This window comes from Ctenopharyngodon idella, chromosome 13, assembly GCF_019924925.1.
Source record: "Ctenopharyngodon idella isolate HZGC_01 chromosome 13, HZGC01, whole genome shotgun sequence".
Classification (NCBI taxonomy): domain Eukaryota; kingdom Metazoa; phylum Chordata; class Actinopteri; order Cypriniformes; family Xenocyprididae; genus Ctenopharyngodon; species Ctenopharyngodon idella.
The window spans coordinates 22200275-22227335 of NC_067232.1; the positions used below are offsets into that span (position 1 = coordinate 22200275).

The 27061-nt window shown below is 38.9% G+C and overlaps 1 protein-coding gene across 1 annotated transcript in view; it reads right to left on the reverse strand.

Annotated features, from left to right (window-relative positions):
• LOC127525357 (signal-induced proliferation-associated 1-like protein 2) overlaps positions 1-27061 on the reverse strand; it is a 212317-nt gene that overhangs the window by 112144 nt on the left and 73112 nt on the right. The window contains exons 5-9 of the mRNA XM_051917853.1: positions 22351-22525; positions 18574-18677; positions 16087-16244; positions 13616-14192; positions 1-116 (exon numbers count right to left, since the gene is read on the reverse strand). The exon at positions 1-116 is cut by the window's left edge and continues 159 nt beyond it. Coding sequence (XP_051773813.1) covers positions 1-116; positions 13616-14192; positions 16087-16244; positions 18574-18677; positions 22351-22525 — 1130 coding nt within the window. The remainder of the gene's footprint in view (positions 117-13615; positions 14193-16086; positions 16245-18573; positions 18678-22350; positions 22526-27061) is intronic.

A 27061-nucleotide genomic window follows, 5' to 3' on the forward strand; every position in this document is an offset into this window, starting at 1 on the left:
TATCCGAACGGCTCCACGTCAGCCACGATGCCCTCGAAGTTGACGTGGAAGCCGAGCTGGCCAAGACCGTTCCTGCGTAAGGTCATTTCTGTGGTCTCGCAGCCGCGGGTGACAATCTGGATCGAGAGAGAAAAATCAGCTTTATAAATCAACAGGAACTATTGGACTCATACAATATAGTCCACATTATCAGTCACAAAAAGCATCATATGACTTCATAAAAGATTCGTTTTTGTTTTTGAAGCTTGGCACATCTGGAAAAAAAGAGCAGCATTGACTTTCTTCAAAATTCTCCCATTTGTGCTTCACATAAGAAAAGAAAAGGACATATGAGTTTGGAACAACATGACGGTAGGTAAATAATGACAGAATTATTTCTGGGTGAACTATTCCTTTAAGTAGCTCTGACGTGAAGGACAGATGGTAACAGGGAAAAATGCCAAAAAGAGAGATAAAACCAACATCCCGCGGCAACATTTAAATCCAGCCGGGGACGGATCGTGAGTGTATGTTCTCTCAATCTAAAGAGCCTTTCATATGGAAATAAAGACAAGGGCACTCGAGGGAAAATGTGTTTGAGAAAGTAGAAATCTGGACGATGCCATGAGTCAGTGGAGAGAAAGAGCCTTCTGTCCTGTGGCAAAAGGTGGAAATATTTACAGTGAAACATTATGAAGGTTAGAAAAGCAGAGTTTAATACTTTTGTGTCAGATCAAATTAAAACTAAGTATAAAAGCCTGAAAATAAATAAAACATTTTAAAATATGAACACAATATAAAAATACAACTGCTAGCAGCAATTACCGGGTCAAGCCGAATAAGGGCAGAAAACATGGACATCTGTGATCATGAGGTTAGGATAAAGCTGTTTAGATTACATCAGTTAAAGCACTTATAACATAATAACATGGCTTATAACTTCTGAGCAGTAGGTGGCGCTATGACAAAACTCTGCATGCACCCTCAAGTCATGCCTGTGATGAAATGTACCAAGTTTCATGTCAATACACAAAACTTTTGCAAAGATACAGCCGCATATACATTTTAGCATGCTCGCAGTCAAACTTGTTGACGCAGTATAAAACAACGGTTGGGTTTATCAAAAATCTTTTAATAAGTTTTTGTCAGGAGTGTCTGTAGATGCTACATACCAAATTTCATACAAATCGGACAAATTTTGTAGGAAGAGTTCAAAAAAGTAGGTTTTGAATAAAATTCAATATGGCGGATAACAAGTATGGTAGAATATGGCAAATTTGGTATCGCAGGACTTGGCATAAGCCAACAAATCTATTGATGCAAGTTAAATGACAAAATATTGAATTTTTCATATGTTATAAGCATTTTCATAAATTTCATTACATGTCTTCACCACTAGGGGGTGCTGACCTAAAACTTTACAGGTCCTCTCAGAATATGGCCTCGATAAATCATACCGAGTTTCGTAATGATACGTTCATGTGTTCGTAAAACAGCATTTTATGACAAAATTTAAAATGGCCGACGCCCAAAATGGCCAACCAAGGAAAACTGGATATCGTTCCACTCGCCATGCCTCAAGGAATGATTTTAGGACAAGGCATTTAAAAGTTATAAGCAAAAATAGCCATTTTTCCTATCTCTGCACCAGTAGGTGGTGCTGTGGCAATACTATGCATGTACCCCAAGTCATGCTCGTGATGACATATACCAAGTTTGGTGTCAATACACCAAATCATTGCGAAGATACAACATCAAATCCATTTTTGCGTGCTCGCCGTCAAATTCGTTAACGCGCTATACGAGAACGGATTGGCCGATCAAAAATCTTTTAATAACTTTTTGCCTGGAGTGTGAGTAGATGCTACATACAAAATTTCATGCAAATTGGACAAATGCTCTAAGAGTTGTTCGAAAAATTCGTTTTTTTGGAAAATTCAAAATGGCGGGAAAATTTTCATAACGGAAATGACGTCATAGAGTGCAATTGTATCAGCATGAGCCATGGAATCAGAGGAAAATTTTCAGAATAGAAGAATTTAGTTTCTAGGACTTACGCCTCAAAAGTTATGAGCATAAACGAGTGAATTTTTGAACTGTTGGTGGTGCTAGAGGGTTTGACATTTCATAACTTTTAACCATACATTTCTATGGGCTGCCATAGACTTAAGAAAAATAATAAGAAAACTAACGCCCCTTCGGGGATTGACCCTTAATAATGTAATGTATGTATAATTAAAGCTATTGAACAATCCTCTAACCTTAAAGTAACCCTAAAGTCTAAAGTATTAAAAGTTTCAAAAAAAATGAAAAATGTTATTATAGAATACATATAATTAAAGGTGTTGAACAAACCTTTGACTTCAAATATTAAAATTCTAAAAAATTATATATATATATATATATATATATATATATATATATATATATATATATATATATATAGCTATAAAGCTATTAAACAAACCTCTAACACACATTATAAAATATATAAGAAATATATATATAAAACATAATATAATATATTACATTATATAAACATAATATATACAATTAGAGTAGTTGAGTAAACCCCAAACATTACACTTCAAAAAACATTATATTATATTATATTATATTATATTATATTATATTACACCTAACCCTAAGTACTAAACTTCTAAAAATGCATAAAAAAATTGGAAATATTAATATAACATAATATAACAATTAAAACAAACCCCTAAGTTTTAAACTTCTAAAAATAAATAAATAAAATATATTTAATATAATTATTAAAGTAGCATAATATAATATAATAAAACATAATATAACTAAGCAATAAGGTACGAGAGGCTGTGCTGTATCGTGAATAAGTCACGGCTGAAGGGCGTTGTTAGGCACGACGCGAAGCAGACTTTAAAAGACTTTGTTTTTATGAGTGTGTCAGTCAATAGCGAAGACTTTTACATTGAAAAGACTGAATTGTTGTGAACACAGAACAAGACGCAACTGACAAATGCTTTGACTAGCGCTGTCAGTCACGGGAAAACCCCTTAACTGTTATCAGACATTTAAACAGATTTTTTATTATGAACACAGGACTGACCTGAAGAAAAATGCTAAATCTGAATGCAGGTAATAAACTTGTTTAATCGATCTCTTTCTCACAATACTCTTCTACATAATACAGTAAGATTCTATGAACAATATCAATTGAGAACAAACAGTTTACGTTGCTAAGAGTGGTTGTTAAGGGTGTTGTGTAGTGATAGTGATTTGGTGCTGCTAGTGGGGCAGAAATGACAAATCACAGCGTTAAAGACCTGCCCATTTTGAACTGGTTTGACTGTTTTTCTTTGGTCTGCTAATGGGTGTAGTAATTAGCATTAATCCAGTATAAACATGTCATTCTGATATGGTGACTATGCCGCTCATGTTCAGCTGTAGTGAAGCACACTTGCACAGTCACGTGAAACTACACCGTCATACAATCATTAGACAGCATTAACAAGAGCTGACCTCCAAATCAGCAGCCCATCACTGCTCTCAACGGGAACTATGGTCTAAAACTACACTAGATGGGCAGGTGAAGGGTTAAGAGGACATATAAGAAAGTATATTAATTAGTGAATGTGCATTTCATTACTCAGCAGAGTCAGAAGTCACAGAGAGAAAGGTCACAGGAGCGTGAGGTTTGGTCATGAGTGAGTCAGTAAATAACTCTGAGAAGAGGCTGATCCGTCTTAAAAGCTTTACTGTAATAAGCCGAGCTAGTGAGAGTGAGTCACCGTAAACTTGATTTGCACTTGTTAGCAATTTTAAAGCATTTTAAAGCCCCTGATTCAATGACCAACCTATTAGTTTGAATGAGGCCTTAAAAACACAACAGCCTGAGTCTGTTTTCACTGAAAGCATCCAAATTACACATCAAAACAACAGACTAATCAGCTGTAATCTTGAGGCTGGACTTCAATAGCAAAATGTGACTAAAATCTGACTTTATTTTCAACTGATATCCATTCATATGAAAATGACTTTGCATGGGTTATTTTAATGAAAGCACACAAAATGTTAGTATTGCTTCATCTTCATTTACATATAGTTACAAACAAAAGATTATTCAATTTAGAAGACCTGAAAACATATAAATTTGCTATGATGTAAAAATCAAATGTTATGTAAATATATAATGAATAAAATGTATAGCACAAATAAAATAAATAAATAAATAAATTTTAGGAAAAAAACAATTAGATGGTCAGGAATGTGTATCAAACAAGCAAATCTTGGGTACATTTTGATTTGAAGTTGACTTTAAAACAGCCCAACCTTGTGCTTTAGACGGATCAACGTGACACTGAAGGACTGCTGGTCAATTAGCATCAGAGTTTTTATAAGTAGAACAACAAACAAACTCTCAGACATTAGTTAGAAGCGTTAAGTGAGCTGTGAGAAACTAAAAGCCATGCTGCGGTAATCCTCTGAGGGAGGATAAACTCTCGGCTGTCTTTTCCCGGTCTTCCCACACAGTGTCTGTCTCTCTGTTAAACTCCTTTAAAGAGAGCAATCTGTCTGCCCGAGCGCTTCACATTACATCACAGGCTTCAGCAGCTCTTAAATTCACCGCCGTAAAAGCCCTGTGAAGCACAACGGACACAGATCTGCACGCTGAGAAGGTGTTGAAACAGACGAAATGTAGAGTAAGTGCTGTCAGTCCGTCCCGTAATCCAACGCTGAGGATTTCCTAGACTAACGTGTGAGAGAAAGATACGTGCAGACAGCTAGTGAGCTGAGGTTTTGTTTTAGCGCTCATGATCACATTGTCCTGCTTATGGAAGCTTGTTTCCGCCATGATATGAAGTCAGAATTGCGTGATATAAAGTCAGAATTGCGAGATATAAAGTCAGAATTGCGTGATGTAAAGTCAGAATTGCGAGATATAAAGTCAGAATTGCGAGATATAAAAGTCAGAATTGCGTGATGTAAAGTCAGAATTGCGAGATATAAAGTCAGAATTGTGTGACAGTCAGAATTGCGAGATATAAAGTCAGAATTGTGTGACAAAGTCAGAATTGCGAGTTATAAAGTCAGAATTGTGTGACAAAGTCAGAATTGTGAGTTATAAAGTCAGAATTGTGTGACAAAGTCAGAATTGCGAGATATAAAGTCAGAATTGCGTGATATAAAGTCAGAATTGCGAGTTATAAAGTCAGAATTGTGTGACAAAGTCAGAATTGTGAGTTATAAAGTCAGAATTGTGTGACAAAGTCAGAATTGCGAGATATAAAGTCAGAATTGCGTGATATAAAGTCAGAATTGTGTGACAAAGTCAGAATTGCGAGTTATAAAGTCAGAATTGTGTGACAAAGTCAGAATTGCGAGATATAAAGTCAGAATTGTGTGACAAAGTCAGAATTGCGAGTTATAAAGTCAGAATTGTGTGACAAAGTCAGAATTGCGAGTTATAAAGTCAGAATTGTGTGACAAAGTCAGAATTGCGAGATATAAAGTCAGAATTGTGTGACAAAGTCAGAATTGCGAGTTATAAAGTCAGAATTGTGTGACAAAGTCAGAATTGCGAGATATAAAGTCAGAATTGCGAGTTATAAAGTCAGAATTGCGAGTTATAAAGTCAGAATTGTGTGACAAAGTCAGAATTGCGAGATATAAAGTCAGAATTGCGACATATAAAGTCAGAATTGTGTGATATAAAGTCAGAATTGATTGATATAAAGTCAGAATTGCGAGATATAAAGTCAGAATTGCGAGTTATAAAGTCAGAATTGTGTGACATAAAGTCAGAATTGCGAGATATAAAGTCAGAATTGTGTGATATAAAGTCAGAATTGCGTGATATAAAGTCAGAATTGCGAGTTATAAAGTCAGAATTGCGAGATATAAAGTCAGAATTGTGTGATATAAAGTCAGAATTGTGTGATATAAAGTCAGAATTGCGTGATATAAAGTCAGAATTGCGAGATATAAAGTCAGAATTGCGTGATATAAAGTCAGAATTGCGTGATATAAAGTCAGAATTGCGAGTTATAAAGTCAGAATTGCGAGTTATAAAGTCAGAATTGTGTGATATAAAGTCAGAATTGCGTGATATAAAGTCAGAATTGCGAGTTATACAGTCAGAATTGCGAGATATAAAGTCAGAATTGCGTGATAAAAACTCACAATTGCAACTCGCAATAACTCTCAAATGCGAATTTACTAGCACTAGCTTTATTAAATGTTTTACAATGTTTTTTTTCCTGGTTATACGAACATTAAGGAAACATTCCATTTTATGATTTTGCAAACATTATGGGAATGTTACTTCAGAATGTTTTCTGAACATTCTAAAACAAGTAGTAACATTTAAAAAATGTTAAACTAAAACGTTTCAGAAAACAGTTCCTTGAACGCTGCATAAATAATGTTTTTGTGTTAATTTGACAACATTATTAAAGACCAGATAACTTTGAATGAACATTCCATTAATGTTACCAGAAGAGCGTTTGTTCATAACTTTGAGAGAACCTTGTCAGATTATTCCCTGTTAACTGGGACACAAGTCTCCCGTATCAATTTTTTTGTGCTCAAGGAAAACAAAATATAGTCCAAAATTATCATAATCAGTCAATCTCAATTTATACAGGTGTTGGACAATACACTGAAACACTGCCAATATAGTATTGGGAGATTTAACGCCTATGTGCACTGACTGGTGGCCAATATTCACTGAAAAAAAAAAAAAAAAAGCTTCACCTAATGCTTTAAACATTATACCCTGAAGGGGGTGTTGTGTATCAGCAGAATAATGCACCAATAGATGATGAGCAACAAAATGTCTTAATGCAATATAAACTCAAAGGGTGTTCACATGGCAAGCTCTTTAACATGGAAGAGAAAACAATTTTGCCACAGTTTAAGGATGAGGACTGCTGTGAATCAGCCAAATCTACATGCAAATAGAAGTAAAGTGAGAAAACGTCCCACCCAGCCTAAACGAAGCTGCTCAGAATAAGTCTGCAGATGTGAGGCGTGCAGGTCTCATTGCCAGGACTTTGGAGGTGCACCACAGATGGTGAAACGGGACAGTAGAGGCCCAGATGGGCCGGGGGCCAGACCTGTGCCTTCTGACAGATTCTGGGCCGAGCGACAGCATCTCGTCCAGAACAGACGTGCACACGCTCCAGATCCCAGCAGCCCTCTGGAAAAACACATCCTGGTAAAACACTCTAAGAGTTTGTTTTACTAATTTTTGGCCATACCATGAAAAAGTCCATGAGGTCCAATGTTGTTTGGACATGAACTGCTCTTCAAAAAAATGTTTTGAGTTCTACAGAAGAAAGTCAAACTAGGGTATCTATCTATCTATCTACCTATCTACCTATCTATCTATCGTTCTATCATTCTGTCCATCCATCCATCCATTCGTCTATCTATCATCTGTCATACTGCCTGTCTATCTATCTATCTATCTATCTATCTAGCGTTCTATCTAGCGTTCTATCTATCTATCGTTCTATTGTTCTGTCCATCCATCCATCCATCCATCCATCCATCGTTCTATCATTGTCCATCCATCCATCCATCATTCTTTCATTCTATCTATCTATCTATCTATCTATCTATCTATCGTTCTATCGTTCTGTCCATCCATCCATCCATTCGTCTATCTATCTGTCATACTGCCTGTCTGTCTGTCTGTCTATCTATTTATCTATCTATCGTTCTATCGTTCTGTCCATCCATCCATCCATCCATCCATCCATCGTTCTATCATTGTCCATCCATCCATCCATCGTTCTTTCATTCTGTCCATCTATCTATCTATCTATCTATCGTTCTATCTATTGTTCTATTGTTCTGTCCATCCATCCATCAGTCTATCATCTGTCGTTCTGTCTGTCCATCTGTCTGTCTATCTATCTATCGTTCTATCGTTCTGTCCATCCATCATCCATCCACTCACCCATCATTCTATCATTGTCCATCCATCCATCGTTCTTTCATTCTGTCCATCCATCCATCCATCCTTCTGTCCATCCATCCATCCATCCATCCATCCATCCTTCTGTCCATCCATCCATCCATCCATCTATCATCTGTCATACTATCTATCTATCTATCTATATATCTATCGTTCTATCGTTCTGTCCATCCATCCCTCCATCCATCCGTCCATTCATCCCTCCATCCATCCGTCTAACTATCATCTGTTGTTCTGTCTGTCCATCCATCCGTTCGTCTATCTGTCATGTCATACTGTCTGTCTGTCTATCTATCTATCTATCGTTCTGTCCATCCATCCATCCATCGTTCTATCAGTCCATCCATCCATCCATCCTTCTATCATTCCATCCATCCATCCATCCATCCATGCATCTATCTATCCATCCATCCATTGTTCTATCATTGTCATCCATCCGTCCATCCATTTATCGTTCTGTCTGTCCATCCATCCATCCGTCCATCATCTGTCATACTGACTATTTATCTATCTATCTATCGTTCTATCATTCTATCGTTCTGTCCATCCATCCATCCATCCATCCATCGTTCTATCATTGTCCGTCCATCCATCCATCGTTCTATCGTTGTGCTCATCCATCCATCCATCTATCTATCCATCTATCTATCCATCTATCCATAGTTCTATCATTCTGTCCATCCATCCATCCATTGTTCTATCATTCTGTCATCCATCCGTCCATCCATCGTTCTATCATCTGTCGTTCTGTCTGTCCATCCATCAATTCGTCTATCATGTCATACTATCTATCTATCTATCTATCCATCCATTCATCCAGAAAAGTGTCTAGTGAAAATAAGCAAAATGTTCAAATCGCTCACAGCACCTTTAACTGCTAACGGCACAGTTTTTGTTGCAGTAAAGCAGACACAGGAAGTCAAATAAGAGGGCATGATTAGCATAAGTAGCGATCAGACCTATCCCGTCCTTGATATTCATTGGCTCATTCCATATGCAAATTTATCTCGTCCTCCAGGAGCAGTGCTGGATGCTCTACAGGTACAGGATGTCATTTTCCTCCTTACGCTCAGACCTCACACACACACACACACACACACACACACACACACACACACACAGACAGTCGCAGTGCTGCGAGCCCCTGAGGTGAGACCGTTTGGCTCGTCTGTCGCAGTATGAGATGCATGTGTGGGGAGGGGGGCTGCTCTAAGAAACAAGGACACCCTCAGCTTGTGTGCCGACCTGCGGCGCGTTGACTTTGAAGGCGTGCGGCGCTGCGGAGGGTTACGCTCTAAAGTCACACAGTGAGAGAGAGAGACTTCATTTAATGAGGCTGACGATGATGTTTGCAAAGCAAAACAGTTCTATGAATGAAGTTCTGATATCTTAAATTCAATGTCAAAAGTAATGTCTCCAGTACTTCATAATATTAAATATTAATATAAGCATTCAGTATATGCATTCTTAATGAACACTAATGGTAATAAATTAATGGTAAATAAAACAAATTTACATTAATACTAAATTAGAAAGATCCAGACAGTTGGCAGTCCTACTCTGCTTTGCCGTGCGCAGCTTCTAAATAAGAGTGCTGGTGTCCTAATATGAACGCAATCCCATTGTGTCACTAACCGGGGAATATCTAATCTCCATCAAATCAACTAAACCGCTCAGACAGGTGACACGGGGCTTGTTTCATAATGACTCTGAGCGGCTCCCCGAATGAGAACATCTGTTCTGGGAGCGTCGCGTCTGACAGCAGTCGCAGTCCCGAGTACACAAAATCGCCTTTAGGAAATGAGGCCAAAAACAGGAGTGATGCTAATCCCACTTGCACTTAATCCCTGGAGATCTCCCTGTTCCCAAACCATCCAGGTAACCCAGCTGAGCTCATCAGTCACAGCACCATATTACAGCTTTCTCTGCCTTTCTATGTCCTCGCTGACGATAAACAAGGAGACCTCACAGTAAATCAATATCTCTGTTCCAAAACATAGTGTGCAGTCTAACTAGACAGCATTTTAAGGCATCACTGGTGGCACAAAAACTGCTTCACATGGTATGCTGACCCACTGACTATCCATCCTATATACATTTCAAAGAAAGTCATAAAAAAAGCCTTGAGTTAGATTTTTCCTAGACTAATTAGATAATACCAATAAAAACTGATATATGTAATTTATAAATAAATAAATATTTATGTTTTCAATAAATGATTTTTTAAAAATATAACATTATATATTAATATATCATATAATATATTGTTGTATTTTTAATTTATTAAAATCATGCATATATGCATTAATAAATTATTTATAAAATATAAGTAAAATATTATAAAGATTATTATATTTCATGTAATATATTAGCTAAAACATATAATATAATTAGTGTTTTCAAATCGATTAATCATGATTAATCACATCTAACATAAAAGTTTGTAAATATATAATCTATGTGAGTGCGTATGTATGTGTGTGTGTGCGTGTGTGTGTGTGATATATATATATATATATATATATATATACACACATACACATACACACACGCACACACACACACTGTATATTATTTACAAACTTTTGTTAATGCGATTAAATCGTGATTAGTTGATTTTACAGCACTAAATATAATACAAATAATAATAATAATTCATATATAAATATTTATATTTCTTTTAATAAATTATTTTAAAAAATTAAATATTATTGAAATAGTTACGTTTTTAAAATACCTAAAACATACGCTAAACTGATTTATATATAAATAAATAAATAAATAAATATATATATATATATATATATATATATATATATATATAGTTTTTTAAAATAAATTATTTAAAAAAATTAAACAATTATTTAAAAATATTGAAATATTTTAAATGTTTTTAAAATACCTTAAACATGCGCTAAACTGACATCTTTGACCACTGCGCCACGTCTCGTTCTTCTTGCAGCGTCTTCCCACCAGTCTATGCAGCATTATGTCACCGAAATGTGGACTAGAAAAGAACCACAGGGACTGAGGGAGCCTTTGAATCAGGTTATTTATGGGAAATGATATCCAAGAAGCTACTACAGCCTAGACGGCATCCGAAAGCCAAATACTGATAGACCTGAGTGAGTTTAAATGGCTTGGGCAGTGACAAGAGCCAAGAACATAGATCAGGACCACCGCCAAGAGTAACACTACACCCGCACCGGTCAAACATTCTGGCCATCGATATTACTCGATCCCTCTGAGAAATCTTGTAAGAAGATTATGATGATTTCAGAAGGCTCAGATTCCATCAGGCCCAGTTCTTCACAGGTAGCCGTGAACATACGTACAGCAAGACGACGGAAATGTTTAATTACAGACTACTTTCTGATAAAAGACTAAGCCTGAATATCCCCAAAGAATAGTCATTTAAGGAATAATTAGACCGTTACCCAAGATAACACGACCACAACTGAAGCAGACTTACTTCTTCAGCCAAGAGAGGAAAAGAATTAGCATGTTTTGGTAAAAGCGAAAGGACCGAGATGAGAAGATAGACATCTGAATGAAAGTATCCTGAAGACACATCAAATAATTGAACAGGAATTGGGCATCATGGGAGTTTGGTTGCTAGTTTAAATTATTTAATTAAACATGCACTACTGTTCCAATGTTTTTAAGATTTTATTTTTCAATTTTCACATTACACATTGTTTCTAAGCAGCTTTAAAATCATGATGTTAACGTTCATAATATCTTAATATGTCTTACGCTCGCATTTAGCAGATTAGAGCTGGGTGATAATATATTCTACACTGAGATTTGCAATATTTAAAATTATGTTGCCAAGTTGCGAATCTCCACCCACAAAGAGGTCACTGCTGAATCAAAAAGATTTCTATTGGTCTATACCGCACTTTAGTGGTTTGAACATCCATTAAAGTGCCTCTATTATGCCATTTTAAAGGTTCTTCATTTTGTTTCGAGTCTCCCAACAGGTTTTAAAACACTTCAATCTTCAATATTATACACTGCAGCATCACTTCTTTTCTCAGAGTGACTGAAATGATTCAATAAAGGATTCGGTCTCTCTAAACCCCTCCTCTCCAAGAGCCTACTTTGCTCTGATTGGTCAGATGACCCAGTCTGTTGTGATTGGTCGACCGCTTACAGCACGTGTCAGAAACCAAAAGCCCATTATCATATCTGAATTTCAGCTCTTCCACACAGTGATACGAACAGCAACGATGGCATCTGTTTTACAGTATCAATTCCAGCATGAGTCCTCATCCTTTGGTAACACAATCCTGGATCATGTCAAATCATCAACAGTAAAATCCATATAACTGAGTAATCCATGTATGAAGAACGGGCGCCAGGCCTCAGCTACAACTACAGTGTTTGAGGGCGGGGCAAAGCAGACGCTGTTTGCGAGCAGCCAATGAAAACCATAGGCTGGCATTATGCAAATGTGTTACAAACCTACATAGGTTTGAGCAGGAAATAAGACTAGAATTAGTTCAGAATCAGTTCAGTTTAGTTTAGAATTAGTTCTTTCTTTTAGGAGACAATAACTTCATTATCTTTTTTGCAGACCTTTTACATTCACAAACAGCTATATTGCACACTATATGAATAGTAAATAAATAAATAAAATCTAAACTGTGACAAAAAGCAGTCTTTGATAATGTCTAAATATATATTCAAATGAAATACCTAATAAATATGCATTTAAAATTAGGTAGTTAAAGGGGGTAGGGGATAGGGAAAGGGGGCCCCTTTCACAAGATGTAATATAAGTCTCTGGTGTCTCCAGAATGTGTCTGTGAAGTTTCAGCTCAAAATACCCCACAGATCATTTATTATAGCTTGTCAAATTTGCCCCTATTTGGGTGTGAGCAAACCATCCAGGTAACCCAGCTGAGCTCATCAGTCACAGCACCATATTACAGCTTTCTCTGCCTTTCTATGTTTTGTGTGTGTCCCTTTAAATGCAAATGAGCTGCTGCTCCCGGCCCCCTTTCCAGAAGAGGGCGGAGCTTTAACAGCTCACGCTTCGGTCGCTCAACAACAACAAAGCTGGAGAATCTCACGCAGCCAAAATGAGGATTGTCAGTAACGGTGTTCAGCCTTACATTGTTCAAACCGGAGTCGACACTGATGGAGAGACTCAGGAAGAAGTTACAACTTTTAGACGTTTCTGAATGGTTAGTGGATAAATTTATGTAGTTGCTGTGGAGTTGATTCAACTCATTGACTAGCATGTGCCGTCATGTTAATCTTTTGTGCAAATCCAGCGTTGAATTGACCCTCGTTTGTGAAGCAGTCCGGTGTAAAATGACGGCATGTCAACAACACTCTACTACAACAACTCTTCCTCTTCTCTAAAGCAGCCCAACACGGCCTCACCCCGTTTGTTGTGTGTTCTCGGGGGCGGAGTTTATGCAAATTTTGGGGTTTGTGATGTCACCAACCCGTGAAAAAGCTCACTGTAGTCCCTACCAGCCATTTGTTGTAGTCTTTAAAAAGTGATTTCTGTAAAAGAAAATGTCTCCCTTTGCATTGAACTTTGAGTGTCGTAACTTTGCAGATGTTGTTTATGCTCAAACAGCAACATTACACACTAACTAAAGTTAAAAAAGTCAAATCATAATTAACCACCCCTTTAAAGAACAAGAAAGTTCTTACCTCAAGTCTTTGTACGATCTCTCTGATGTCCTCTCCACAGTTGTCATGTGCGGAAAACATCACGCACTCTCCACGCTCATAGAAGATCTTAATGCTCATGATGCCTGAAGACCAACCAATGACATCCCGACAGGAGCAGTTAAAAATCACATTCTTGGACTCCTCCTCGATCAGCACGATGAACTCGTTGGAAATCCCCAGCAGGCACTCCACGTCTGCCGACTGTCCGAAATCTCGGGCCACCACGCTCCAGGTGACGGCACCCACGCTGTGGAGATGTGCGTCCTTCCGCGGTTTCACACGCTCCTTCTTCTTGGCCCCCAGCGTGATGAAGCTGAATTTCACCGCAGAGTCCACCGTCGTCGTGCTCACGAAGTTCTCCGCAAGGTCCTTGAGATACTCCTGCCGTGTACGGGTCGCCATGGCACGAAACTTCTCAGATTTGTGGGCCGCATTTTCCCCGTTGATCACCTTAGCCAGCAGGAAGTCCCTGAAGACGGCTGACTTGGGAAAGGTCACGCCTTTAGGAATGGGAGGGCCGAACGGAGGCACATCTTTTGATCTGGATACTGCAACACTGCAAAGGTCACAAAGAGAGATTGGAATGTCTGGTGTAGCTAATGCAATTCACACTTCACCATATTGCTCAAGATGCACTTCACAGATCTGATAACATTTCAAAGAAATTGCAAAAATCTGTCATTTCTATCTTCCATGAAACACAAAGGAGACATTTTGAAGAAATTTCATGCAATCTTTCACAATGAAAGCAGCAGTGAACATGAATCCATCCATCCATCCACCCATCCATCCATCCATCCATCAATCCACACCCATCCCCACTCACCCACCATCCATCCATCCATCCATCCTCACCATCCTCCATCCACCCATCCAACCATCCATCCACTCACCCACCAACCATCCATCTCCATCCACCATCCTCATCCACACCACATCCATCCATCCACTCACCCAATGCATCCATCCATCCCCTCATCCACCATCCACCATCCACACATCCATCCATCCATCCATCCATCCATCCACCCACCAATCCATCCATCCATCCATCCATCCCATCCACACACCAATCCATCCATCCATCCATCCATCCACCTACCCACTCATCCATCCATCCACTCACCCACCGATCCACCCCCCACCATCCATCCATCCATCCATCCATCCACCCATCCATCCATCCACACACCCACCCATCGATCGATCCATCCATCCATTCTTCCACCCACCGATCCACCCACCCACCCATCCATCCATCCATTCACCCATCCACACATCCATACATCCATCAACCCATCCATACATCCATCCATCCACCTATCCATCCACCCATCCACTCATCCATCCATCCACCCACTCGTCCATCTATCATCCATCCATCCACCCATCCACCATCCATCCATCTACCCACTCGTCCATCTATCATCCATCCATCCACCCATCCACCATCCATCCATCTATCCACTCGTCCATCTATCATCCATCCATCAACCCATCCATACATCCATCCACTCACCCATCCATCCATCCATCCATCCATCCACTCATCCATCCATCCATCCATCCACCCACTCGTCCATCTATCAACCATCCATCCACCCATCCACCCATCCATCCATCCATGAAGAGGTTTAAAGAATTTAGGAAGAAATTTTTTCAAAACTTTTTCAAAAAATATAAAAGCAGTTATTCGTTTTTTTTTGTTTGTTTGTTTGTTTGTTTTTTGCAAATAATCAACATTTACATTTTTCTTTGATCACGACATTTCTAAATTTGTAAGTTTTTATTTTTTTTATTTATATTTTTATCTAAGCTTTATCTCAATTTCCATGAAATTTTTAATAGTTTTAGTTTTAGCTCTAGTTAACAATAAAGCACGAGACGGGAGTGAAGATTATCAGTGATTAGCAACTTAAAATTAGCTTTGTTCCTCACGCAAAGCTACAGTATGGCTTCAGAAGACTTATAATATATACGATGGTCAAATCATATTGACTGTTTTAATATTACTTTGCACATTTTTACCCCTTTTTGGGCTTTACAGCCACTGGTTTCTGCAGGTTCATTACATGGGAAAGAGCTCAAACCTTCTTTATAATTTCTTCATTTGTGATCCACGGATGAGAGAAAGCGGTTTGGAACGGCATGTGGACGAGTCAATAATGACAGAATTTACCCTTTAATTGCAGTAATGAAATGACTCAAACAGCCTTTGGCACTGCTTTTACACAGAAGATCAAAAATTACAGGCAAGCCAGGCATTTAGACACATGATTGATTCCTTTAGGTCCTCCAGCATTTAAAGCAGGTTCTTAAGCTTCATTGATACTCTTCTCTTCAAAGTAACAGACATCTATGGTACATACAATCACTTCATTTCTCTTAATAGCTATCATAATTTACGATGTAAATCAAAGGCATCGTTCTCAGACAGCTGCTTCACTTGCCTGTAGCAGACATTCTCAGTGCACGGATTGTGGACTTTAACGATGACGAACACATGCTGGAAATGGGACCGGATGTTTTTGGGTGTGAAGGGCAAGGCACCAGGCTCCTGAAACACGATGGTGACGATGTCATTTCCTATGTGCCTCTTTCTGAGCAACTGGTGAGAGAAGTGAACAAACAGAGGTGAACGGACAGTTCAAACACCATCATGAACAGGAAGTGAGGGTTTTGGAAATGTGAAATTGTATTTGCATGTCCATCAGCTTCAAAGTGCCTTGAAAAAAAGATGACGTATCAATCCAGTTCATTTCGGCTAATATGTTCTAAAAGAAACACATTTTTAATCCTTTTTTGTAATTAGGGTTAATTTTTAACACATTTGCCAAACGCTGGATGGATATTCATTGTGTTTGGCTCTTAAATCAAAGCAGTCTGAGGAGGTTTAAAGAATTTAGGAAGGAAATTCTTTTCACAGCAAAAAGAAACAGACTAAAAATATAAAAGAGCTATTAAAATATTTTAAAAAAATGCAAATAATCACCAGCAATGTGCCATCTGGTGTAATTTTGGTGCCATAAATGGCACAGAAGACGCCTGCAGATGCTGTGGAAGACTATTTAAAATCTCTTAAGCTCATCATGCATAAGTACCTGAATCTGGGAATTTTTTTCTAGAACAGTCAGCCTTCATATCTCATAGATGTTGGATAAGAGCGTTTGTCGACAGAGTCAGGAACTCAATATATTCTATTAACCCTGAGCCGCTCTATACGGATGTCATATTAACTGTGTGCCTGCCTTCCTGTGAGTGGCCAAGGGTTACAAACAGGATTATGGGTGAGACGGGGCGGATGAGAAGATGAGAGGCTGAACTGTGCCCGGGTCTTCTGGAAGCTTACGGCCAGGGATTTATTCGCTAATCCTGCGCAATCGAACAGAATTGAAGTTGGAGAAGAAAAAGACAGAAAATCCTCTAATCCTGCCAATCGACTGTCAGAGACGCAAGTGACAGTGATGCGGCTGGAGTGGCTCTACCAAAGTTTATGCATTTGATAGACTATAAACCTATTATGATATATAAAACATATCGAGTACTGTACATTTAATGGTATTACATTTAATGCATCTACCAAATTTGACAATTATAATTTCATATCAAATCCAGACGTTTTATAAAAGTGAAGTTATCTGCAGTCTGCAGGATTGGCAAAATTCCACTGAATTCCAGCTTTGTCACATTTTTTTTTTTCTTCCCTAAAAAGAAGTAAATGCTTTAAAAATGCATATGCATACAATTTTGAAATCTATAAAATAAAATAATAAAAAGCGAAGAATCCATATATGTTGTACAGTTCAGAATGGTTAGACATAATTAGATGTTCAAACCTGAGAGAAAAAAAATAAATCAATAAACATTGTTTAAAAGTGGGAAAAAGAATAATATATATATATATATATATATATATATATATAATATATATATATTCAGAGTTACATTTATATACTCAGATTTATAAATCTATATTTTGATTTCTAAATAATTATTCTGAACTATATTCATTAGTACTACTTCAACTTAACAACAATATCATCATCAGAACCTGATGATCATGTTCTCCAGCATGATTTGAGATGGATGGATGGATGGATGAATGGGTGGATGGATGGATGGATGGATGGGTGGATGGGTGGATGGATGGATGGATGAATGGGTGGATGGATGGATGGATGGATGGATGGGTGGATGGGTGGATGGATGGATGGATGGGCGGATGGATGGGTGGATGGACTGGTGCGTGGATGGATGGATGGATGGATGGATGGGTGGATGGATGGATGGATGGGTGGATGGATGGATGGAGGGTGGATGGGGGTGGGTGGGTAGATGGATGGATGGGTGGATGGATGGTGGTGGATGGATGGATGGATGGATGGATGGATGGATGGACTGGTGGATGGATGGGTGGGTGGATGGGTGGATGGATGGACTGGTGGATGGATGGATGGATGGATGGATGGGTGGGTGGATGGATGGATGGATGGATTTTTTTCCGATTCCTAATACAAAACTCCTTTATCCCTAAGTTTCAGGTTTAAAGTAGATGTTGATCTCTTTGACTGGTCTCACTGCTCTGATTTCCACGTATATCAGAGCGTCTCCAGCAGACCAGTGGATTCGTCTATTCCACCTGTAGAAGAATCTGACACACATCACAGCCCGATCCCCTCCAGGATCAGCCGACAGAAAAGCACCAACACATCCCAACATCCCTAACTCTTTAAAGACACCAAAAATACCAACAGAGGTATTGGTAAAATGATTCAACTAGTTGTTAAAGAGGACATATCATGGAACGTACCAGTAATTATCACATAATAAAACAAATCAGGGTAATCAGAACCCCTATGTGAAGACATTAGCCAATCACAAGAGAGCTCATTAGCATGAAGAATATAAGTGGGCTTCAGAAAAATGAGGACACTGACCTGCTGCCTGTTGTTGGGTGTGTAGGGCAGAAGTGTGGAGACGTGGAACATCAGCTCATAGTCCTTGTAGGTCGTGTAGAGAGAGTGAGTGCCGGTCGAGTCCGCTGTAACGGAGGAGAGTTGTCAACAACAGGACAAACAACATCTTGTGTTTGGGCCACAAGGGAACACAGAGAGGAGAAACAGGACTGAACATTTTTCTCTGCTGACTCGGTTTTTACTTGCCCTGACAACATTATCACTGAAAAAAGTGATAATATATTTTCATGAATGTGGTAAATAAACTGCTATCTATGGAGGAGTCCGACAGCTCTCGGATTTCAACAAAAATATCTTAATTTGTGTTCGGAAGATGGACGAAGGTTTTACAGGTTTGGAACAACATTAGGGTGAGTAATTAATGACAGAATTTTAATTTTTGGGTGAACTAACCCTTTAAAATGATCAAACCAGACCTGCCTGACCAGTGGAAACCAGCTTGGTGACCAGCTAAGACCAGCAGACCACCTTAGGCTGGTTTAAGCTGTGTTTCTCTCTTAGTAAGAAAACACAAGCAGAAATATGTGCAGCTTTGGTCAAATCTCTCTGGGTTAGAGACAGAAGGTTCATTTAACGTTACGCCAGGTACGTCTCAGCATGAGACACTGATGAGCGGAAGAGAGACATCAGCTCCTCCAGCTCATGCACCATCAGCTCCAATCAGAAACAGACGTGCAGATGTGAGGGGGTGTTTAAAACTTTTGAGATCTTACACAAAGTTTGCTATAATAGGAGTTACAAGAAATTACCATGGTATTGTTATGGACATGGTAACAGTATATGAATATGAATATGAATATGAATATATAAATGGTAACCATTTATATATATATATACTAGGGGGGAAACGGCACACAGAAGTCACCTCGGTTTTGGGGTCCCAGTTTGGTACGGGAAATAGGAACAATGTTTCACACTTTAGTTTAGGGTCCAGTTCTCACTATTAACTATTGCCTCAATAAACCCCTAATTACTGCTTATTAATAGTTAGTAAGATAGTGGTTAAGCTTAGGGATTGGAGAGGATTAAAGGGATAGTTCACCCAAAAATGAAAATGTGATGTTTATCTGCTTACCCCCAGGGCATCCAAGATGTAGGTGACTTTGTTTCTTCAGTAGAACACAAATGATGATTTTTAACTCCAACCGTTGCGGTCTGTCAGTCGTATAATGCATGTCAATGGGAACTCCATCTATAAGAGTCAAAAAAACATGCACAGACAAATCCAAATTAAACCCTGCGGCTCGTGACGACACATTGATGTCCTAAGACACGAAACGATCGGTTTGTGCGAGAAACTGAACAGTTATATAATTTTTCACCTCTAAAACACCACTATGTCCAACTGCCTTGCGCATCCTGGTTGGTGAGGTCTCAAAACGCGTTCTGATGACGGAAGTGATGTCTCGCGCTTATCCTTCAATGAGTGCGAGACATCACTTCCGTCATCAGAGCGTGTTCAGACCTCACCAATCGGATGCGCAAGGCAGTTGGACACAGTGGTGTTTTAGAGGTAAAAAAATTATATAAATACTGTTCGGTTTCACGCACAAACCGATCGTTTCATGTCTTAGGACATAAATGTGTCGTCACGAGCCGCAGGGTTTAATTTGGATTTGTCTGTGCATGTTTTTTTGACTCTTATAGACGGTGTTCCTATTGACATGCATTATACGACTGACAGACCACAATCATCATTTGTGTTCTACTGAAGAAACAAAGTCACCTACATCTTGGATGCCCTGGGGGTAAGCAGATAAACATCAAATTTTCATTTTTGGGTGAACTATCCCTTTAAGGGATGTAGAATATGGTCATGCAGAATAAGGCATTAATATGTGCTTTATAAGTACTAATAAACAGCCAATATTCTAGTAATATGCATGATAATAAACAACTAGTTAATAGTGGGAATTGGATCCTAAAAGCTGTTGAAATGCTATTTCATGCATTCTGACTTATTTACACTGTTAAAGAGTTGGATTCTCTTGCTAAACATGGGCAAAGTTTCAAAACATGAGTTGGACGTATGACGGAGTATTTCTGTGCCAAAAATACTCTTCCAAATCCTCACGGTCTTTTTTTCAAGTATGTTCTCCCGGAAGAGCGCGCGTGCACACGTCGACCAGAACGAGAGAGCAGGAGCACGCCCATCAACGCGCGTTCGGCTTTATGGAAGTCGTCGGCAGCGCTGCACAGGTCACAGGACTTCACGAAATCAACAATGTCACCAAAAAAAGTGTGTTTTTGGTTGTGAGGGAAAGAGAAGCTTAAGAACCCAGCGTTAAGCTGAGAGTTTTGTGCTCACGCATTACATTGATGCGCTTGTGATATTTGTTATTAAAATAACCATAGAAACTGATAGTTTCAATCACTTTTTTATTGGTTAAATGAATGGATGAATAGCTGCTCGAGCCCTCAGGATCGGCGCTTATGGTTTCATAAACAAGGCCCAGTTCTACGCTGGATTTACAGATCGTTTGAAACTGAAGGATGGAGCGGTCACAGCAATTATGATCCCGGTCGGAACCGCAGGTGGAGAGTAAAACTGCTTCAAATGTCTGTTTTGTTGGCAATAGGCTCGTAAGTGCATATAATGTAAACAACACGAACGTAGTGAATTCATTATTCATCATTCATACGCTATATTCATTATAGGGATTCAAAAGTTATCCATTGATATTGTGATGGTGTATTGTGTGTGTTTAAATATATTTGTTTAGCTGATCATTGATAGCTTGCAGACGATCTCTACACAAAAGCTGCGCGTGCTCGTGACAGCTCGTCACTCTTTAGCTCCGCTCACACGGCACGCCTCCAGGCGCTCGACTGTTTTCGGAAAGACGCGGTACAGCGTATGTATCTTTTATAAATATGATAAAACTAAAGACTTTTCGACGATATGAAGGATGCACTACTACTCTATAGGTACTCAAGATTAACATGAGATTGGCAGAAACTGTGTGTGATATTAAGAACAAAGCAGTAAACAGAATACACTCTTTCATAGGTCATATTTTTTTGCAGGGCTGATAAAAACAAAAGTTAGTAGGTCACAATCAGCTATGAAACTGAAAAGCATCTCGCGTTATAAAAGTACAAAATTATAGAATAATGAAAAATAAAACTTGTGCATTAGGAGTGTTACAATTTGCTCCACTTAAACTATATTTAAACATTCAAATGTTCCGCTCCGTTTCGCGCACAGTTGAGAGCGCGAGCCTTTCAAAGTATTCTTCTTTGTCCATGAGCGCAGAAAGACGCATTCGACCTAGAGGACTTTGTTTTCAAGCAAGCGCTCAAGTTATTTGCGTATGCACTGTTCTTCTTCTGCTCTTTTCCTGTTGTCACAGTTAGCAAACAGCGTTGTATTACCACATGCGCCCCCTTCTGGATTGGAGTGTCGATCGCATGTGACTGACTGTATTCATCGTCTGACTGTATGAACCGAACCATACGAATACATGTACTGTTACATCCCTAATATACACACACAATCAAGCACAAGCCAAGCACAAGCCAAGCACAAAATGGCAAAATATTTAGTGGTCTTTCAATGGTTTTAACCATTTTAATCACAAATCACTTGGTCAGAAAATTAGCGAGAATTGCAAAATTGCTTAGTGTTTAGCCATTTTGGGCTTGGCCCATTTTTTTCCCCCCAAGAGTGTATACAGTATATAAAAGAGCACAATATACACTGTGTTGTCTGTACATGGTGTTAGCTTTAGCACATACTCTTGTTGTCCAGCTGTGCTCGGTACTTGGTGAAGCCCTTCAGTCGGACTCTCTGACCGAGCAGATCCAGGAACTCGTCCAGCGCCGGCCCGGCGTTCTCATTATTGTACATCTCCTCCTCTGTGCTCTGACCCGCTTTACAATACAGGACGCCCACTTTGTGCTGGAAACTCAGCTGCAAAACGAGCAAACACACAAATATTAGATGTCATTACTGATCAAATATCAATAAAACTCAATTTAGGTTGCACTTTATTTTAAGGTGACGTTGTTACAGTGTAATAAGTACTAAGTAATATTAATTAACTACATGTACTTACTATAGGGTTCTAATTATGCGCAATTTACTGTTCTTACTATAGTAAGTACATGTAGGAATGTGTAACTACTTCACTAAAATAAAGTGGTACCTTGTCGGAGCTAAACGCTTTTTGCAATCAGTTGAGGATCCCAGCAAAGTTTCATACATTGCCTTGTTAAGAAACAGTAAGAGTCACAGAATATACTTCAAGGGATAGTTTGTGAGAAACTATGACTAAAACTTCACACCTCAAGCAAAACCAATTAGTCAGGTATGCATCAGTGCATGTAAACACAGATGAGGTCATCAATGAATTGGTCATCTTTGAACCATCAGGCAGCTGCACATTTATTTTCCGGGTGTGGATGAAGCAAAGTCTGATGGGTCCATCGTACACAAGTCCATTCAGAAGAGCTCAGTCTGTGGGATGAACATCAGTTCAAACAGGTTCAACAGTGACTACGGGAGGAGACGCTTCAGAGACGTGCTGTTCGTGAGGATTTAATAATCATTATGGAAATTGAGGGATTGGGATGTCTGTGGGATCACATCATGTTCTGACTGTGAAATTACAGGTGAAATGTGTCGTTTACGTGCAGCCTGAAGTGTCAAAAACAACTGCATAATAATGATCACTTACAGACGAGTTTCTCAAACAACCACGGTCCTGTTTGTGCCAGAAAATCTTTGACACAATTAGTTTGAAGAAGTGTTATTTTGATATTTTTTATATACTATTATAGTCTTTACTACTTTTTTGAATGAGATTTTATTTTTATATTTGCAGTTTACATTTTTAGTTTTATTTTTAGGATTTTTATTATGTGCTTTTGCCATTTTATTTTAGACTAAATAGCTTAATTAATTTTTACTTTAGTTTAATACTTCAACAAACTACACTCTAAAAAATGCTGGGTTAAAAACAACCCAAGTTGGGTTGAAAATGGACAAACCCAGCGAATGGGTTGTTTTAACCCTTAACCCAGTGACTGGGTTGTTTTAACCCAGAGAATGAGTTGTTTTAACCCAAAGAGTGACTGGGTTGTTTTAACCCAGCGATTGGGTTGTTTTAACCAGCGAATGAGTTGTTTAAACCCAGAGAATGAGTTCTTTTAACCCAGCGATTGGGTTGTTTTAACCCTTAACCCAGTGACTGGGTTGTTTTAACCCTTAACCCAGCGATTGGGTTGTTTTAACCAGCGAATGAGTTGTTTTAACCCAGCGATTGGGTTGTTTTAACCCTTAACCCAGCGAATGAGTTGTTTTAACCCAAAGAGCGATTGGGTTGTTTTAACCCAGCGATTGGGTTGTTTTAACCCTGCGAATGGGTTGTTTTAACCAGCGAATGAGTTGTTTTAACCCAGAGAGCGATTGGGTTGTTTTAACCCAGCGAAGGGGGGTTGTTTTAACCCAGCAAATGGGTTGTTCTAACCCTGTGAATGGGTTGTTTTAACCCTTAACCCAGTGATTGGGTTGTTTTAACCAGCGAATGAGTTGTTTTAACCCAGAGAATGACTTCTTTTAACCCAGCGATTGGGTTGTTTTAACCAAGCGAATGAGTTGTTTTAACCCAAAGAGCGATTGGGTTCTTTTAACCCAGCGAATGGGTTGTTCTAACCCTGTGAATGGGTTGTTTTAACCCTTAACCCAGCAATTGGGTTGTTTTTACCCAGCGAATGAGTTGTTTTAACTCAGCGAATTAGTTATTTTAACCCAGTGAATGGGTTGATTTAACCCAGCGATTGGGTTGATTTAACCCAGCGATTGGGTTGATTTAACCCAGCAAATGGGTTGTTCTAACCCAGCGATTGGGTTGTTTTAACCCAGTGAATGAGTTTTTAAACAATAGCAATTTTTAAACAATAGTTGGGTTAAATAAAACTACCCAGCAGGTTGGGCAAACATTTAAAACAACCTATTTTTGCCCAAAATAAAAACATAAAACCATCAAAACAGTGTGTTAGCAAACCACCTGTGTTCTTCAATTACTGAATCCAGTCAATCTGGATTCAAACACTAAATCTTTTCCTTCATTTAATTTGATCAGAAGTGAGCTGTGACAGAAATCTCTTTGAAACACACAGCAACAACAATCAGTCACAATCCAACGCTAAGACGTGGTGAAATGCCATCACAAACTCTGACCCTCGCAGCGAAACACTCCTTACGCAACCATAACCCAGTTCAGATGCGCTGAACAGGGCTGATGAGGCAGGAAAAAATGGCCTCTCTGCATGATGGAGCTGATATTTCAGCGCTCAGTAATCAGACTCGACTCTCTTACGTGGGTCAAGTATTCCCAGCTTGGAAACCATGCTGTTGTCATGACGACCTTGGTCTCTGAAACCTTCAGCCGACTGTTTTGGATTAGGAACAGCCAGTGACTTCCACGGCATCTACTCGAGCAGCGCTAATGCAGTCCAGAGGAGATGCCCTACTTGGCTTTAGAAAGGACACACACACTGGGATAAGTGCAGTATACTTGAGTTATAAAAGAGGTAAATGACGACATCCAAACTGCTGACACATTCTGAATGGGTAGGTATACGGCCAACAGGCAGATTTTAGACAAAGCAAATGGTGAGAAAAACACAGAGAAGTCATATGAGCCAACAGTGATGTCATGCGCTTGCTTCCTCCTGTCAGTTTCCATTTCAACTGCATCAAAAAGTCAAAAGTTCTGTTACAAACCCTAGTAAGATACCTCATAATAATACAGTAACACTTTACTTAAAACCTTCATATATATAATGCACTTTAGATGTATTTTTATTGCATTAATTAAGCCTTATAATGCATACAGTCTTTTGTAACAACAGTTATAATACTTGTCTATTCATTGAACACACCTTTAGAAAGTATAATGCATTAAAGGATTAATTCACTTCAGAATTAAAATTTCCTGATAATTTACTCACCCCCATGTCATCCAAGATGTTCATGTCTTTCTTTCTTCAGTCGAAAAGAAATTAAGGTTTTTGAGGAAAACATTCCAGGATTTTTCTCCATATAGTGGACTTCACTGGGGTTCAACGGGTTGAAGGTCCAAATGTTAGTTTCAGTGCAGCTTCAAAGAGCTCTACATGATCCCAGACGAGGAATAAGAGTCTTATCTAGAGAAAACATCAGCCATTTTCTAATAAAAAAATAAAAATTATATACTTTTTAACCAAAAATGCTCGTCTTGCACTACTCTAAGATGCTCCATGCATTACGTATTCACGTTGGAAAGGTCACAGCGGAAGTACCGCGGTAGGGCGAAAAACTATCCCACTTTCTCCTCCAACTTCAAAATCGTCCGACATTGTTGTTTTACCTTTTTTTTTTAAGGCCGTCTGACTTAGGGTGCTTTCACACCTGAACGTTTGTTTCAGAACCTGGTGCGTTTTCTCCCCTGGCTCGGTTTGTTTAGGCATATGTGAACATGGCAATCGCGCTCGGACCCGCACCAAAACAATCGCTCCGTCTGAACGAGGTGGTCTCGACCCGATTACAAACGAACTCTGGAGCGGTTCGCTTGTGGTGTGAAAGAAATCCGACCCAACGGACCAATGACCCAAATGATATCATATTTCATAGTGGGAATGCGTTATATAAAATGCAGCAGTGTTTGATCCTGTAGTGAGCACATTAGTTACTGCAGTTAAAAACCAAAGAGCAGCTCATCATCTTAAAATGTTGTGTAATCACGCTTATCTGTGCAAGTCCTGACGAAGCCTTGATTCCATTCTTGCTGCATTATAACATTCATATAGTGTTTCCATGTGTCTCGCCTACTAGACAGCGCCGAGAGATAGAGAGAGCGCGCTTGAATTAATATGGATATAATTTAACAGCAGGAATGAAGGCTACATTCGTATAGTGTTTGCGTGTGTCCTGACAGTACAAAAAAGCCACAATATGCTCATGGAGTGAACTTGTAAATCATTTTAATGGATGACGCTGAGAAAACTCTGACCAATAAGGGGACAGTTGTACACGCATGTGACTTGCATAACCACATTTTTGTGAGCTTTGAAATATCGCCTTGTGAAAGCAAACCGAACCAAGAAGAAAATGCAACATTGTAACAAAATTAGTCCCTGTTTCGGAACAATGCAATCGATCTACAGGTGTGAAAACACCCTTAGTCTTTGCACGTTCGCTGGATCGGTACTTCCGCCTACGTCATACGTGACCTTTCCAACATGATTACGTAATGCGTGGAGCATCACAGAGCAGAGCAAGACGAGCATTTGAGGTTAAAAAGTATAGAATTTGTATTTTTTTTAGAAAATGGCTGATGGTTTCTCTAGATAAGACTCTTATTCCTCGTCTGGGATCATGTAGAGCTCCTTGAAGCTGCACTGAAACTGACATTTGGACCTTCAACCCGTTGAACCCCAGTGAAGTCCACTATATGGAGAAAAA